This window comes from Erinaceus europaeus, chromosome 2 (assembly GCF_950295315.1).
Source record: "Erinaceus europaeus chromosome 2, mEriEur2.1, whole genome shotgun sequence".
In the NCBI taxonomy this organism is placed as follows: domain Eukaryota; kingdom Metazoa; phylum Chordata; class Mammalia; order Eulipotyphla; family Erinaceidae; genus Erinaceus; species Erinaceus europaeus.
In genome coordinates, this window is record NC_080163.1 from 151,266,856 (window position 1) to 151,281,130 (window position 14,275).

General features: G+C 42.5%; 1 protein-coding gene across 4 annotated transcripts in view; it reads left to right on the plus strand.

Moving 5' to 3' along the window:
- The window catches only part of CSNK2A2 (casein kinase 2 alpha 2), a 50,261-nt gene that overhangs the window by 34,125 nt on the left and 1,861 nt on the right, over positions 1-14,275 (plus strand). For 2 of the 4 annotated variants that reach the window (XM_016186857.2, XM_007520084.2), the window contains exons 6-11: positions 3,683-3,766; positions 4,778-4,888; positions 5,153-5,254; positions 5,762-5,862; positions 7,854-8,002; positions 10,146-10,239. In XM_016186857.2, the coding sequence (XP_016042343.1) occupies positions 3,683-3,766; positions 4,778-4,888; positions 5,153-5,254; positions 5,762-5,862; positions 7,854-8,002; positions 10,146-10,222 (624 nt within the window). In that variant the 3' untranslated portion in view covers positions 10,223-10,239. Of the gene's footprint in view, positions 1-3,682; positions 3,767-4,777; positions 4,889-5,152; positions 5,255-5,761; positions 5,863-7,853; positions 8,003-10,145; positions 14,236-14,275 lie in introns of those variants that run through there. The other 2 variants (XM_060185448.1, XM_060185449.1) reach the window with 2 other exon arrangements.

Consider the following 14,275-nt stretch of genomic DNA (forward strand, 5'->3'; position numbering starts at 1 on the left):
CAGAGTGCGATCGAGAGTAACGCCAAGATAGACTGGCTGGGCTTCATGCCAGATTCTCGTATTGCCAAGCTGCACATTAAGCTCACGCGAGGCCGAGGCATGGTGTAGCTGGAAAACAGATGATACCGTTTTTGCAGTGCTAGGGATTAGTCGCCATTTTTTACAGTAATCAGATATCAGAGACATGTCTTTCATGACTGTTTCCTCGAGGATGTCGAACTTGGATGCCTGAGTTGCACAGCAGATGTCATCGGCGTAGATGAACTTCCTTGAAGAAGTTTCTGGGAGGTCATTGATGTAAATATTAAATAGCGTAGGAGCCAGAACAGAGCCCTGGGGGAGGCCACTTGAGACAAGTCTCCATCTGCTAGACTTGTCACCCAGATGCACCTGGAATCTTCTGTTTTGGAGAAGAAACGATAGAGTGTTGGCCACCCATGGAGGCAGGCATCTTGAGATCTTGAGTAGGAGACCACGGTGCCAGACCGTGTCATAGGCTGCTGTGAGACCAACAAAGACAGCACCCGTCTTTAAATTCTTCTGGAATCCATTTTCAGTGTAAGTTGAGAGGGCCAGGGCTTGTTCGCAGGTAGATCTTCCTGGGCGGAAACCAGCTTGGGCGGGTGATAGGAATTTCTCTGTAAGATGAGAAATATGTGACAGAAGCAGCCTCTCAAGGAGTTTGTAACACACGGAGAGGAGAGAAATTGGTCTATAGCTGGCGGCCAGTGTTGGGTCTTTCTTTGGTTTCAAAACCACTATAATCTTCGCAGGACGCCAAACTTTGGGCATAGATTCGGATTCCAAGATGTGGGACAGGAATGAAGCGAGCCACTTCTTTGCTGCGGGGCCCAGGTTAAGAATGAGTTCTGGGGTGATGTTATCATAGCCAGCAGCTGTTCCCGTTTTAACCCTCTTCAAAGCGTCTTCCAGTTCAGACAGTGTAAAGGGAGAGAGTTTTGGAGATGGACAAGATAACCAGAAGTGGGATGACCACTCATGGGAAATTTCTCTTTTCCAGACTGGGTCGATCTTAGCACATCCAACTTGAGTTAGGTGACTGGCCACTGAGTTTGGAGATACGGGAGGATGGGAGACGGGAGGGGGTTGGCTACCGGCACCCAGTCTAGCATTTCTCTTAGGAAATGCTAGTCTGTAGTAACAAGAGAGCAAGCATATCATTGAGGCTAGAAGGGGGTAATGGGTATTGAATGCAGACATTAAAATATTGCCTGCATTTTAACTGTCTTACAAGGAGTGATTCTCCCTTTTGGAATAATGATTTTTTTTTTTTTTAATATCTATATTGGCTGGAGATAGGCAGAAATCGAGGTGGGGAGGGAAGATAGAGAGGAAGACAAGACACCTGAAACGCTGCTTCATCACTCATAAAGCTTTCCCCCAGGGACTTGGAAACCCCCCCCCCCAGGTCCTTTTGCACTCAACCAGGTGCACAACTACCTGACCCCAATAATATTCTTTAATGTATTGCAAGGAAATGAGTCCAGAGTCTCTCATGTGTAATATCACTGAGCAGCCTTCCTGGCCAAGTTTCATTATATATATATTTGAGGCAAGAAGAGGACACCAAAGCATGACTCCCTCATTAATGGTGTGCCCTTGGAGATGCTCATGGTGCTTCCATGCGGGGGTGCCTATGCTTTAATTCAGGGCCTCATATATGGTATGCCCGTTACTCAGTGATACCCAGGGAGCTACCTCCTGTTATCTGATATAATTTTTAAAGGTCTTCCTTCAAGGTAGTGGGGGCCAAGCTTGAAGCTAGGTCACACACATGGCAAAGCAGCACACTATCCTCAGGGATTGTTTTTAAAGGAAAATACTAATATTAGAAAGCTTGTTGATTTAGAAATCCCACAGGGAACACTTACCTAAAAAGATAAATCACGGGAGTCAGGCGGTAGCACAGCGGGTTAAGCGCACGTGGTGCAAAGCGCAAGGACCAGCATAAGGATCCCGGTTCAAGCTCGTGGCTTCCCACCTGCAGGGGGGGTCACTTCACAGTTGGTGAAGCAAGTCTGCAGTTGTCTATCTCTCTCCCCCTCTCTGTCTTCCCCTCCTCTCTCCATTTCTCTCTGTCCTATCTTAATACTACAACAACAATAAAAACCAATAAGGGCAACAAAAGGGAAAATAAATAAAATATTTAAAAAATTCTAAAAAACATAAAGTGGTAGATTTGCATATCATTATTCATGTCAATATGGATCTCATGCATACCATTTGAGCCTCTATAGTAGTGAGGGTCACAGATCTTTAAAACATTGAATTAAGGGGGCCGGGTGGTAGTGCACCTTGTTGAGCACACGTTTCAATGCACAAGGACCCAGGCTCAAGCCCCCGGTCCCCACCTGCAGGGAGGAAACTGAGTGGTGAAGCAGAGCTATGGTTGTCTCTCACATTAGGGGCCTGCTCAAGCAGTTTGTCCACAGAGTGGGGCTCTGGGGTACCAGCAGCAACACCTTCTGATGCATCCAGACCACCACCTGCTCACATCTTACCTGAGCTCTGAGTGGAATCAAAACTGTGCCCAGCCAAGGCGCACCTCAAGGTCAGGGTACCTGCCATTCCCCAAGGTGGCCCCAAAGCCAAGCAAGCCATGGACAAAGGTCTCTAGCCCTACGACCTGACCAGCTCTGTCCCTGCCGCCCCCCATCCCAGTCTTTGCTGTATTCCTGCCAATTCTCAGCTGTCTAAGGTGCCCCCCACTCTGGCCTTGTAGAAGCCAAGACTTTGCAGGGAGAAAACTTTGTGAGTGGTAAAACAGGGCTACAGGTGTCTGTCTCCCACTTTTGATTTTTTTTTTTTAAATATTTATTCTCTTTTGTTGCCCTTTTTTTTTTTATTGTTGTAGTTATTGTTGATGTCATTGTTGTTGGATAGGACAGAGAAATGGAGAGAAGAGGGGAAGACAGGGGGGAAAGAAAGACACACCTGCAGACCTGCTTCACTGCCTGTGAAGCGACCCCCATGCAGGTGGGGAGCTGGGACTTGAACCGGGATCCTTCCACTGGTCTTTGCACTTTGTGCCATGTGCGCTTAACCCGCTGCGCTACTGTTTGACTCCCCTTTTGATTTAAACATTGAATTCGATAATTCAGTTTGTTTCCCCTTTTTTTGACCTCCAGGGTTATCACTGGGGCTCGGTACCTGCACTACTAATCCACTGCTCCTGTGGCCAATTTTTCAGTTTTTTGGATAAGACAGAGAGAAGTTGAGAGGGGAGAAGATAGACTCCTGCAGACCTGCTTCTCCACTTGTGAAGTGACTCCCCTGCAGGTGGGGAGTTGAGGACTCAAACAGGATCCTTGCACGGGTCCTTATGCTTTGTACTCTGTGTACTTAACCTGATGCACCAGCACCAGACCCCCCCAGTTAATCTCAATCCAGAGACCAATGCACTGATATCAGCTAAATAGAGGTGTATATAATTCTCCCCTCCATAATATTTCTCCATGGTCCCTTTTCTACCAGCTGCCAACCATTGTGTCGAGAGCAAGTACCTCTTGAAGTTTGTTTTCTCATTTGACAACATTTAAGAAGCTGCTCTTTTAGAAGGAGGTTCAAGTCAGTCTGTCACAAATAGATATTGAAAATGTGCTTGTGTGGGGGTTGGTGGTCTAAGGTTGCTTACTTTTCACTGTGCTTTCTTATCTAATAGGCTCTGGATTACTGCCACAGCAAGGGAATCATGCACAGGGATGTGAAACCTCACAATGTCATGATAGATCACCAACAGAAAAAGGTATACCAATACAGCCAGCTGGCAACAAGTCTTAGGGCAGACCATAATGATGATCCCTAGGTGGTTTCTGGAGACCTGGCCTGTTCTCATTGACAGACTTGTGTTGCTGTTACTGCTCCAGTGCTGGTTTATTTACCCTATGCACAGTACGCAAAGAAAGTAGAAAACTGACCCTAATTATAATCATGTGTTTGTTTTGATCATGGCCTTCTAGAGAACCTTAAGAAAGAAACTTTAGCTGACACTTTCTACTTAGTGACCCCCAGATATTCTGCCCAGCTTTAAAAAGAATACTTCTTAATTGTTTCTGACTGATGAATAAGTGAATCAGCTAGTATTAGTTTAATGAAAAACTAGAGCACTGCTTCAGTCTTGGAATGGAGTCTGTCCCCCTGCCTTCCCATTATGAATAGAATTTGTTAAAGATCCTGGGGCCAGGTGGTGGCACATCTGATTAAGCACTCACGTTACAGTGCACAAGAGCCAGGTTCAAGCCCCTGGTCCCCACCTGCTGGGGAAAATCTTCACGAATGGTGAAGCAGGTCTGCAGGTATCTCCCCCTCCCCCCCGTTTCTCTCTATCCAATAATAAATTTATATATATATATATATATGTATGTATGTATGTATGTGTGTGTATATATATATATATATATATATCAAAGCCCCTGATGGAGAAGGTACAGAGATGAAAGATATAAATGCATTTGGGGGGGGGGGGCTTCAGCTCTATTGATCTAGAAAAAAATTAGAGTTCGAATTACTTTTAAGTAGATGATTTAAATTAAAGAGGATTCCAAGTGCTCTGCTCTGAACTTAATTCAGTTGATGAAAGGCTAGTTTAAGCTAGTGGCACTTGCTAACATTTTTATGTGGCCAAAGATTGTCATCTAATACTTTGGCCTCATCTAAGACACAGGCATCTATAGTGTTCCATTAGGGGTATGTGTGTTTGACTTTAAAAAGGTGTATAGGCCTGCAAACACTCTTCACGTTTCTGTCATGCTTGTAGCTGCGACTGATAGACTGGGGTCTGGCAGAGTTCTATCATCCTGCTCAGGAGTACAATGTCCGAGTAGCCTCAAGGTACTTCAAGGGACCAGAGCTCCTTGTGGACTATCAGGTAAAATTGTTAGCAAAACACCACGGCATTCTTTGTTTCTCTGGAGGCATTTCCTGCTTTGCTATAAATTTGTATACATTCAAGACCTGGTCTTTATTTCACCCCATGATGGTTTCAGTTTTTTCTTTCAGTTTGCTCTTTTAAAAAAAAAAAAAAAGTAGTTTGCATCTTTGAGTATCTTCATAGGTTGATTCAAGCATAGAAACTCAAATTAGAAAAATGTTTGTAACACTTCTGACTGACTGCTTGTCCTTGTTTCCTCAGATGTATGATTATAGCTTGGACATGTGGAGTTTAGGTTGTATGTTAGCAAGCATGATTTTTCGAAAGGAACCCTTCTTCCATGGACAGGACAACTATGACCAGGTGAGCAAATATGTCCAGCTTTTACCTATTTGGGGGCTGATGGCTAAGAAAATACATCCCTTGATAGGGGTGCTATACTTGAGCCATGAAATAGTGCTCAGTGCCTACATAGGAACTTTTCTTCAGCATACAGAATTTGACAAAATGTCTGATTACCAAGTCCCTTGAGGTAGATAGATAATTCTAGCAGTTCTCAATTTCTAACATGTTATATAACCTATCTAATGTCTAATAAAACAAGACTCTGGCCATTAGATTGTGATGCCCCCTATAATCATTAATTTCAAGATGATGGATTTAATACATTGTGTTACTGCTTTAAAGGCAGTTTGCATTGCTGTGAACTCCATGTTCTTGGATCTGCTGCATGTCTGTTCCAGGCTCTGAGTTGTATCTGGTTCTAGAGTTTAGTGATGTGGAAATTCTCTAATTCCTTTGTGTAGCATTCTCACAGGCTTGCAGGGAGTTCTGTGCTCAGTGATTTGGTCAGTTTGTTTTGTGTTTCAGCTTGTTCGCATTGCCAAGGTTCTGGGTACAGATGAGCTGTATGGGTATCTGAAGAAGTATCACATAGACCTAGATCCACACTTCAATGATATCCTGGGACAGTAAGTAAGAGAGACAAAGAGGGTTTTAACTTAATCCAGAAGTGGAAAGGTCAGCCTAAGTAATTTTTGAACTTCCGTTTCCCTAATCATGCCAAATATTTAAAATGACTTTTTTTTCTTGTGTGTATGTTTAAGTTGATTTTGAGTTATCCGGACACTACTTAAATGTGTCTTCTAATTACTATTTCAATAATGAAACGTAAAATCATAGTACAGGAGAAAGTTTTCTGGTACAGCATGTTCATTTTAGTGGGAAATATGAAAGAGCAAGAAACTTTACAGATTTCTTGTTCTATAAAATAGCAATGTCTAAAGCATGTTTTTAGATATAGGGCAACAGTATTAAGCAAATATTGGGTTGTTTGAAAAGTCATCACTCATTTTTACATATCAAGGGGCCAGGTGGTGGTGTACCTGGTTGAGCGCACATGTTACAATGCACAAGGACCTGGGTTTGAGCCCCTGGTCCCCACCTGTATGGGGAAAAGCTTCACAAGTGGTAAAGCAGGGCTGCAAGTGTCTCTCTGTCTCCCCCTTCCCTCTTGATTTCTGGCTGTCTCTAAGCAATAAATAATTTTTTTAAAAAAAGAAAAGAAAAACATAGATAGGTCATGACTTAACCAACAACCCATTACATCTGCTGACTAATAAAAATTAGTCATTTTTATCCCTCACCTAAAATTGACTAAAAGCCTGGGCTGTTAAAGATGACCTAGGTGGCAACCCAGGGTGTGGTGCAGCAGCTTGAGCATTGAACTTAAAAACATGAGGTTCTGAGTTTGATCCTTGGCAGCCCATGTACCAGAGTGATGCTCTGGTTCCCACTCTTTCTTGTATTAATGATTCAGTAAAACTTTTTCCCCCCTTTTGATGGGACAGAAAGAACTGGGGGGGGGGGGGGAAGGGACGTAGAGAGAGGAAGAGAAACCCTTGCTCTGAGGCTCACAAAGCATCCCCATTGCAGGTGGGGACATGGGGCTTGAACTTGTGTCCTTATACACTGCAGTGTATGAGCTCAAGATACCTTTTTTGCCATTGTTGGAGCTTCATTGTTCTATCTTTTTTCAGATAGAAAGCGGGGGGGTAGGAGCCATTCATTTTATTTTTTCAAAACCCCAGAACTGCATCTCATGAGTCTTATTTCTTTTTAGATTTATTCATTTACTGTGAGAGAAGCAACAGAGGAAGCTCTGATATAATAAGCTGGTACTAGCAATTGAACATGGGGGCCTCAGGCATGCAAGTTGGTATAGGTTGAGTTGTCTTTCCAGCCTAAATAATTCGTTTTATTTGGTATTTATTTATTTGGTCATCACTGGGCCTTCAGTGCTCCAACTTTTCCTGTTGAAGATTAAAACAGGGCTGGGGAGACAGCATAATGGTTACACAAAAGACTTTTCATGCCTGAGGCTCCAAGGTCCCAGGTTCAATCTCCAGTACCCCCATAAGCCAGAGTTGAGCAGTGCCCTGGTCTTTCGCTGTGTCTTTCTTTCTGTATTTCCCACTAAAATAAATTTTTGAAAAAGAAAGAAAAGTAAAACAAAGAAAGGAAAGCATACCATAGCATAGACGTTTCCTCTTCTGTAGTGGGAGCCAGGCTCAAACCTGGGTCGTGCACATGACCAAGCAGGTGCATTATCCAAGGAAGCTATTTTATTTGCTTTATTTTTTAAGGACCAGGGGGAGAGAACCAAAATATCACTCTGGTACATGTGGTGTCAAGGATCAAACTCAGGAAGGACCTCATACATACAAGTTCAGTGCTCTACCCACTGCAGCCTCCTAAACTGCTTTTAGCTAATTTTGTTTAATCACCACTCATTTGTTACAAGTGGGGAGGTGGAGTGGGGATGGGGCAGTACCAATAAGAATAAAATTTGACAAGTTTATGTTCACTGCAGTAGGTTGTTAGCAAGTTTAGCCCTAGTAAGCACAAATTGTTATTAATTGATTGTAGTCTCCAAATACTAATGCTTTCCTTTTCTCCTCAGACATTCACGGAAACGCTGGGAAAACTTTATCCATAGTGAGAACAGACATCTTGTCAGCCCTGAGGCCCTAGATCTTCTGGACAAACTTCTGCGGTATGACCATCAACAGAGACTGACTGCCAAAGAGGCCATGGAACACCCATACTTTTGTGAGTCTCCAAACATTGCTTTCAAGATTACTAATTAAAAGGGTGGGAGATCTGCCCTATGTCTTTAAGGTCAGTTAACAGGATTTTAGGTATTTTTGCATTGAATCATTCTTGTTTCACCATAGCAAATTGAGACACCATAGCAAATCTGTTTCTTGATCCCTGGTATTGTTTACTTGTTCATCACTTTATCTCCCTCCTGGAGACTTCCGTTTGACCTTCAATTTATAGATCACAAGGATCAAATTAACTTTCAGTGACACATCACAACAAAAATAAATCTTAGGGACTGGGGTATAATGGTCCTACAGAATAACTTTCCTACCTCAGACTCTGAGGTCCCACGTTCAGTCCTGAACACCACTATAAGCCAGAACTAAACAAGTGCTTAAGTAAGTAAAAAATGGATGATGGTTACTGAAGGGGGAGAAGAAGAGAGTGAGAGGGATGGGTAGAGTCAGTCCAATCATGAGAATGGAGTTCACACTTTGGTATTGGGGTGTGGTGAGGATTATGAAGCTGTACTGAAAAAAGCTAAGTGCCACTTCACATTTTAAGATTAAAAACATAATGGTGGTCCGGGTGATGGCACAGTGGATAAAGCATTGGACTCTCAGGCATGAGGTCTCAAGTTCAATCCCTGGCAGCACATGCACCAGAGTGATCTCTGGTTCTTTCTCATGAATAAATAAATAAATTCTAAAAAAAAAAAAAAAGATTAAAAACATGGATTACTATTCACACACGAGGAAAAAAGTGCAAATACAGGTGGTTCAGAGACCTTTCTCAGTTAACTCATTGAATCAAGATGAAGACTATCCACGGGTGTGGGGGGCAGGTGCACTGGGTTAAGTAAACATAATAGGAAGTGCAGGGACCTGCTCAAAGATCCCAGTTCGAGACCCCCCTGGCTCCCCACCTGCAGAGGGGGAGTTATTTCACAAACCATGAAGCAGGTCTGCAGGTGTCTTATCTCTATCTCCCCATCCCTCAATTTCTTTCTGTCCCATCCAATAAAATGGAAAAACTGTCCTCCAGGAACAGTGGAATCATAGCGCTGGCACTGAGCCACAGCAATAACCATGGAGGCAAAAAGACTTTGCAACTATCTATACCTTGATTTTTTTTTTCTCTCTCTCCCTCTTGTTGTTTTTGTGTTTGTTATTGTTGTTGTTGTTGTTGTTTTGGAACTGAACTAGGTCTTGCCTGTAAAGTGCATTGCTATATTCCTAGTCCATAAGCATTACTAGACCACAGATGTAAAAGATCTTACCATTTCAGACCTTATATGAGCATAACAAATGTTCAATTTCCAGTTGCTGGCACAGAATGCTTTTTTTGCCCTTTGAGTTAGATTGAATTAAGAATACTAATGCCTATAATGTGTAGTTCATAATCTCTTACCTTTTTGAATATACGTTTTTGTTTCTGTTCTGCTGTTTAAATTGGGAACTGCAGAGATAACTCACCAGCTTACGAGGCCTTAAGGGTTTTTTTGTTGTTGTTTTTCATACTTAGATCTTTTCCCTTTTTTGCCTCCAGGGTTATTACTGGGGCTCCATACCAGCACTGCAAATCCACTGCTCCTGGAGGCAAATTTTCCCCCCATTTTTGTTGCCCTTGTTACTCTTGTTGTTATTATTGTTATTGATGTCATTGTTGTTGGATAGGACAGAAAGAAATGGAGAGAGATGGGGAAGATAGGGAGAGAAAGATAAGACAACCTGCAGATCTGCCTCACCACTGGTGAGGCGACCCCCTGCAGGTCATGTGGGGAGCTGGGGACTCGAACCGGGATCCTTACACCGGTCTTTGCACTTCATACCATATGCGTTTAACCCGATGTGCTACCGCCCAACCCCCTCAATAGTGAGTAATACGTATTTCTGTGCTCCTGTTCCATGAGTCTCAGTAGTTGGACTTTTATTCTAAACAAGTATTGAAGAGCACTTTCCTTAGTCATTTTCATTTTGCTGGTTTTTCTATAACAATGGTTCTGTGTTTTCTGTTGCCCTTATGACCCTTATCTCCCCACTAGTATGTCTATCTTTATCTCAAAGGATAAAGGATTGAACTTTTCATGAGGTTCTCTGCTGGGCAGCTAGCCCTAATTCTTCCTGTTTTTTGTCTTGTTCTCTTGCAGACCCTGTAGTGAAGGAGCAGTCCCAGCCCTGTGCAGATAATGCTGTGCTTTCCAGTGGTCTCACGGCAGCCCGATGAAGACTGGAAAGCGACGGGTAATACGGCATTGATGCTTGCCAATAAAACCAACCAACCAAACACAAATCTTGAAGGAAAACTACAGTGTGATAAAAAGAAATCCTAGTCATTCCTTCTAAATGCTAAGAAGAGTAAAGACCTAAAAGCCTGTCAAAAAGAAACTCCCCAGTACTAGTCTACAGGGAGCTGCCATTTTGGCAGCCTGACGATGCACATAGTTCAGGATCTGAGGGAATGCTTCCTTTGGAATGCATGGGAGATGAGAGACTCGGAGTTGTTGTATGTTCACTGTTATTTAACAGGATACCTCTGTTGAATTAACCCATTCAGTCAACAAGCTCTGAATATCTGACTTCCTATCTATTCCATTGTGGTCTGGGTTTCCATTGGTGGGATTCAGGCTCCAGTTTTAGCAAACTGTCAGCAGAATATACTGACACACCAGCCTCATTTATGAAAAGGAGATATTAAAACAGTGACAGTATTTTTTTTTAAGCTCTTTTACAAATTCATGTTTTACGTATTTTTTTAATGACATGAGCTCTCTAGAAAACGTACCTCATCCCTGCAGTTTTCTTCTAAGCCTGCATTTGGAAGCAAACTGCAGACACTTACAAGAGTCCCCTTTGATGTCAGGAGGCACCACTCAAAACTTAGTGGTGCCGTGCACAGGTCCATCTGTCTCATCGAAAGTTCGATGTTTAGTGCTTAACTTTGAGCTCACTATAGCTTTTGTTGATTTACCTAACCATAAAATCTTGTTGCTTTTCTTTATTCCTTTTTTTTTCCTGCCTCCCTCAGCCTGATAAGGAAACCCTCATCATTTCCCAGCACATGATTATGTGCACCTATCTTAACATGCTTCTTGGCGGTCTTTTTTTTTTTTCTCATGGCCAGTAACTAAAGCTGGAAAGTCAGTCTTTGGGTAGGTCAGGAAGGGAGAAAAATGTCCTATTAATATATTCAGGAAAGACTTAATTGGGTAAAAAGAAAAAAGCTGTATTCCCCACCCCACCCCACCCCTGTATGCCTCCTTTTATCCCCATGAAAACAGCTTCCCAGTATAATCAGGGTAATGTGCATTTTTAAGCTCTGGTAGGTAATACATGAATGTGATGACAAAGAAGTCTTTCTCAGATGGAGGGACTGGAGTTGTGTGGGCAGGGCCACTCAGTAACCCAAATGACTGAGGAAATCACACAGAGGACTTGGGGGAGGAAGTGGAGCTCCTGGAGCAAATGTCAAAAGTTTGGGATTCATTGTGCTAACCTTCACACTAGCAGAGGAAGCTAGATCTTTCTTTTTTCTTTTTTTTTTTTTTAAACAGGGCTGACTTCATTTTGGGGGCTTGTCACCAATGCAGTTTGCAAGTGGTCCCCCTCACCCCAGCTGCAGAGCCCTGCAGAGCCATGTTATGTCACAGCTGTGGGGATCTCACACACCTGTGATAGAGCTAGAGGTGTCTACCACATCACACTTTAGGATTTCTTTATTAACTATTTAATAATGCCATACATTTTTATAAAGTTAGATTGTTTGTTTGAAACCATCTGTTTACATTCCATATTCCAATAAAATCATATTGGTATTGGTAGCAGGTCCTATCTCTAAATGTAGATTCTATTTTTGTTGTTTGGTCGGTGGAAACTTAAAATGCAAATAAAACTGTACTTAAAGAGTTGAGCTTACATATTAAATATTGAAAATAGATTCCAAAACCAAGAAATGCACTCAGTTACGGTTTTCATACCATTTTTACCTGCCTGTGTTACACCTCCTGCAGATTAAATGTATACATGTTTTACTTAAGATCTAATACCTGAGCTCTCAACTGAATTTATATTGGTATGTCAGACAGCAAAACTGTCTGGAGTCACAAAGCCTTCTAATGTGCCCTTCTAGGCAATACCAAGCTGTTGGTTGCTATCAGGAAGATGTGCCACTGTGTGTCTTTCTTTCTCCCCTACCTCATCTCCTTCTATTCCTTCCGGCTACCTTTTTCTTTCAGTGGCCTATCTAGACAGGAAGGGGAGCCTATAGGAAGTTCTTAGTGAAGCAGTAATCCTCCTTGGGCTCCCTAAAGGCAATAACAGCATCTAGAGGAGAAGAATCAGATGATTAACGTGTGTGTGTGTGTGTGTGTGTGTGTGTGTGTGTGTGTGTGTGTGTGTGTGTACGTACACGTACACACACACACACACAACTGAATTTAAAGCTCACTCAGAATTTGAGTCTGGACTTCACACCCTGGCTTACTGTCTATATTTGCTCTTTCCCAAACTCAAGTACATCCAGATCAGACTTTTTTTTTTCCAGTCTGCTTGTGCCCAATGTGCCCAGATGTATTTAGCTTCCCTGAGATTTTCGAGTAGTTAGCTGGGAGTTCCAAGTAAGATGAGAGTGAGTGAGTGAGTGTGTGTGTGTAAGTGTAAATGGAAATCAAGTCTTATATTGAGACTAAACTATGGTAGGTTTACTTATCCAATATCTTCTTCAGTTGCATATTGTTTCTTAAATTCATCTCAGTAATTTCATTAAATGTTTTGGTTATTTCATTACCTTATAACAGGTTAAAAGTGCCTATGATAAGGACTTAAATATTTCCTAGAGAAAAGCAAAAAATGTGGGGAACAGGGTAGTGTTACACTATCATCTCAGGTAATGCCTATGTTCAAGAACATAGACCTGTCATGGTGAGAATAAAAGGTTCCTATGCCAAATACAGATAATTTGTCAGCCACAAGTGAGCATAACAAGCTTTTGCTCCAGCCAAGAATCTCAGGGTGAGAGCAGAACTGATAAAGTGCTAAATAATTTCACCATGGTTTGCTTGCAGTTCACTCTCCCCTTGATCATTATCAGCTGCCTGCTGCTCCACCTTGTCTGTCCTGTCCCTGTGGTTGGTGACTAGGTGGGAGCAGCCAGCAAGTATATAATGCCATCCAGCACTCCTGGGTCATCTTAGCAACTAAAGGAGTGCTGATGCCAGTTTGGTGAGGCACTTAAACACCAGTGTCACTCAACGAGGTCTCCTAACAGACATTTTGTAGCATATTGGAAGTCATAAGGATAAGGCTCAAAGCACATTCCCTCCCAGAGAACAAAATTACTGTCCGACTAACTGATTAGAGGAGACAGAAGAGCTTGTAATCAATCCGTGGGGACAGAGAGACTGTTAAGAACTGGAACCAGTAAAAACAAGGTAGATCTTAAGAGGAAGCATGGCTTCTTGAGCACTGAGTTCATGGTGTTGTGGGATGGGCACTGCCCCCCTGGACTGATCCAGTGGGACTGAAGGGTTGTGCTCTCAGGCAGATGCTGAGTCCCAGAGATTGCTGGTGGTCTCAGTCAGTCTGCACCTACTCAGGGAAATGAGCTTCTCCCGGGTACTGCATTGATGAGGATGGAAGCAAACTACTTGGGGTCACAAGCCACAGTTGGAAGCATCTTGATATATGCATTGAGATGTCTCTGGAGAGAACCCAGTTAACTGTCCTTTAATGCCAGTTCAAATTAAATGGTTTGTGTAGAAACTTGTGTTATTGTACAAGTAACTACGGGGTGGGGGGGAGCTCCCTTCTACATATAAATAGGAGTTGGGGGGGGCTGGTCAGAATCAAGGTCACTGAGATACAAGACCTGCCAAAGCAGGGTTCACATGAGCACATAAATTTTGTCAGTGAGCTTAATAAATTAAGACTGAATAATGTCCTGCCTTTAAAAACTAACCCTGATGTGGAAAGGGGGTGGGGGAAAAACATCTACCAAGAAAAACAGTAATAGCATATGCTTTTGAACTACATGGATGCATTGGTGAAAACTGCCCCCACCAAGTATTGTAGAGGCTGGGGAAAGAGATGCAATGGGATTATGCAAGTGATGCAGACTTTTGTGTAGAGACTTAACAATGTGCTACAGATGTTAAAACTTAATCCTGAACTACATGTATTGGGGATTGTTTTTTGTTTTTTTTTTTTAACTTTCATTGAATCAATAAATTAACAGTTTTTTCACATGCTGACTTGCTGTAAATGGTAACTTAAGAGGTTGTGG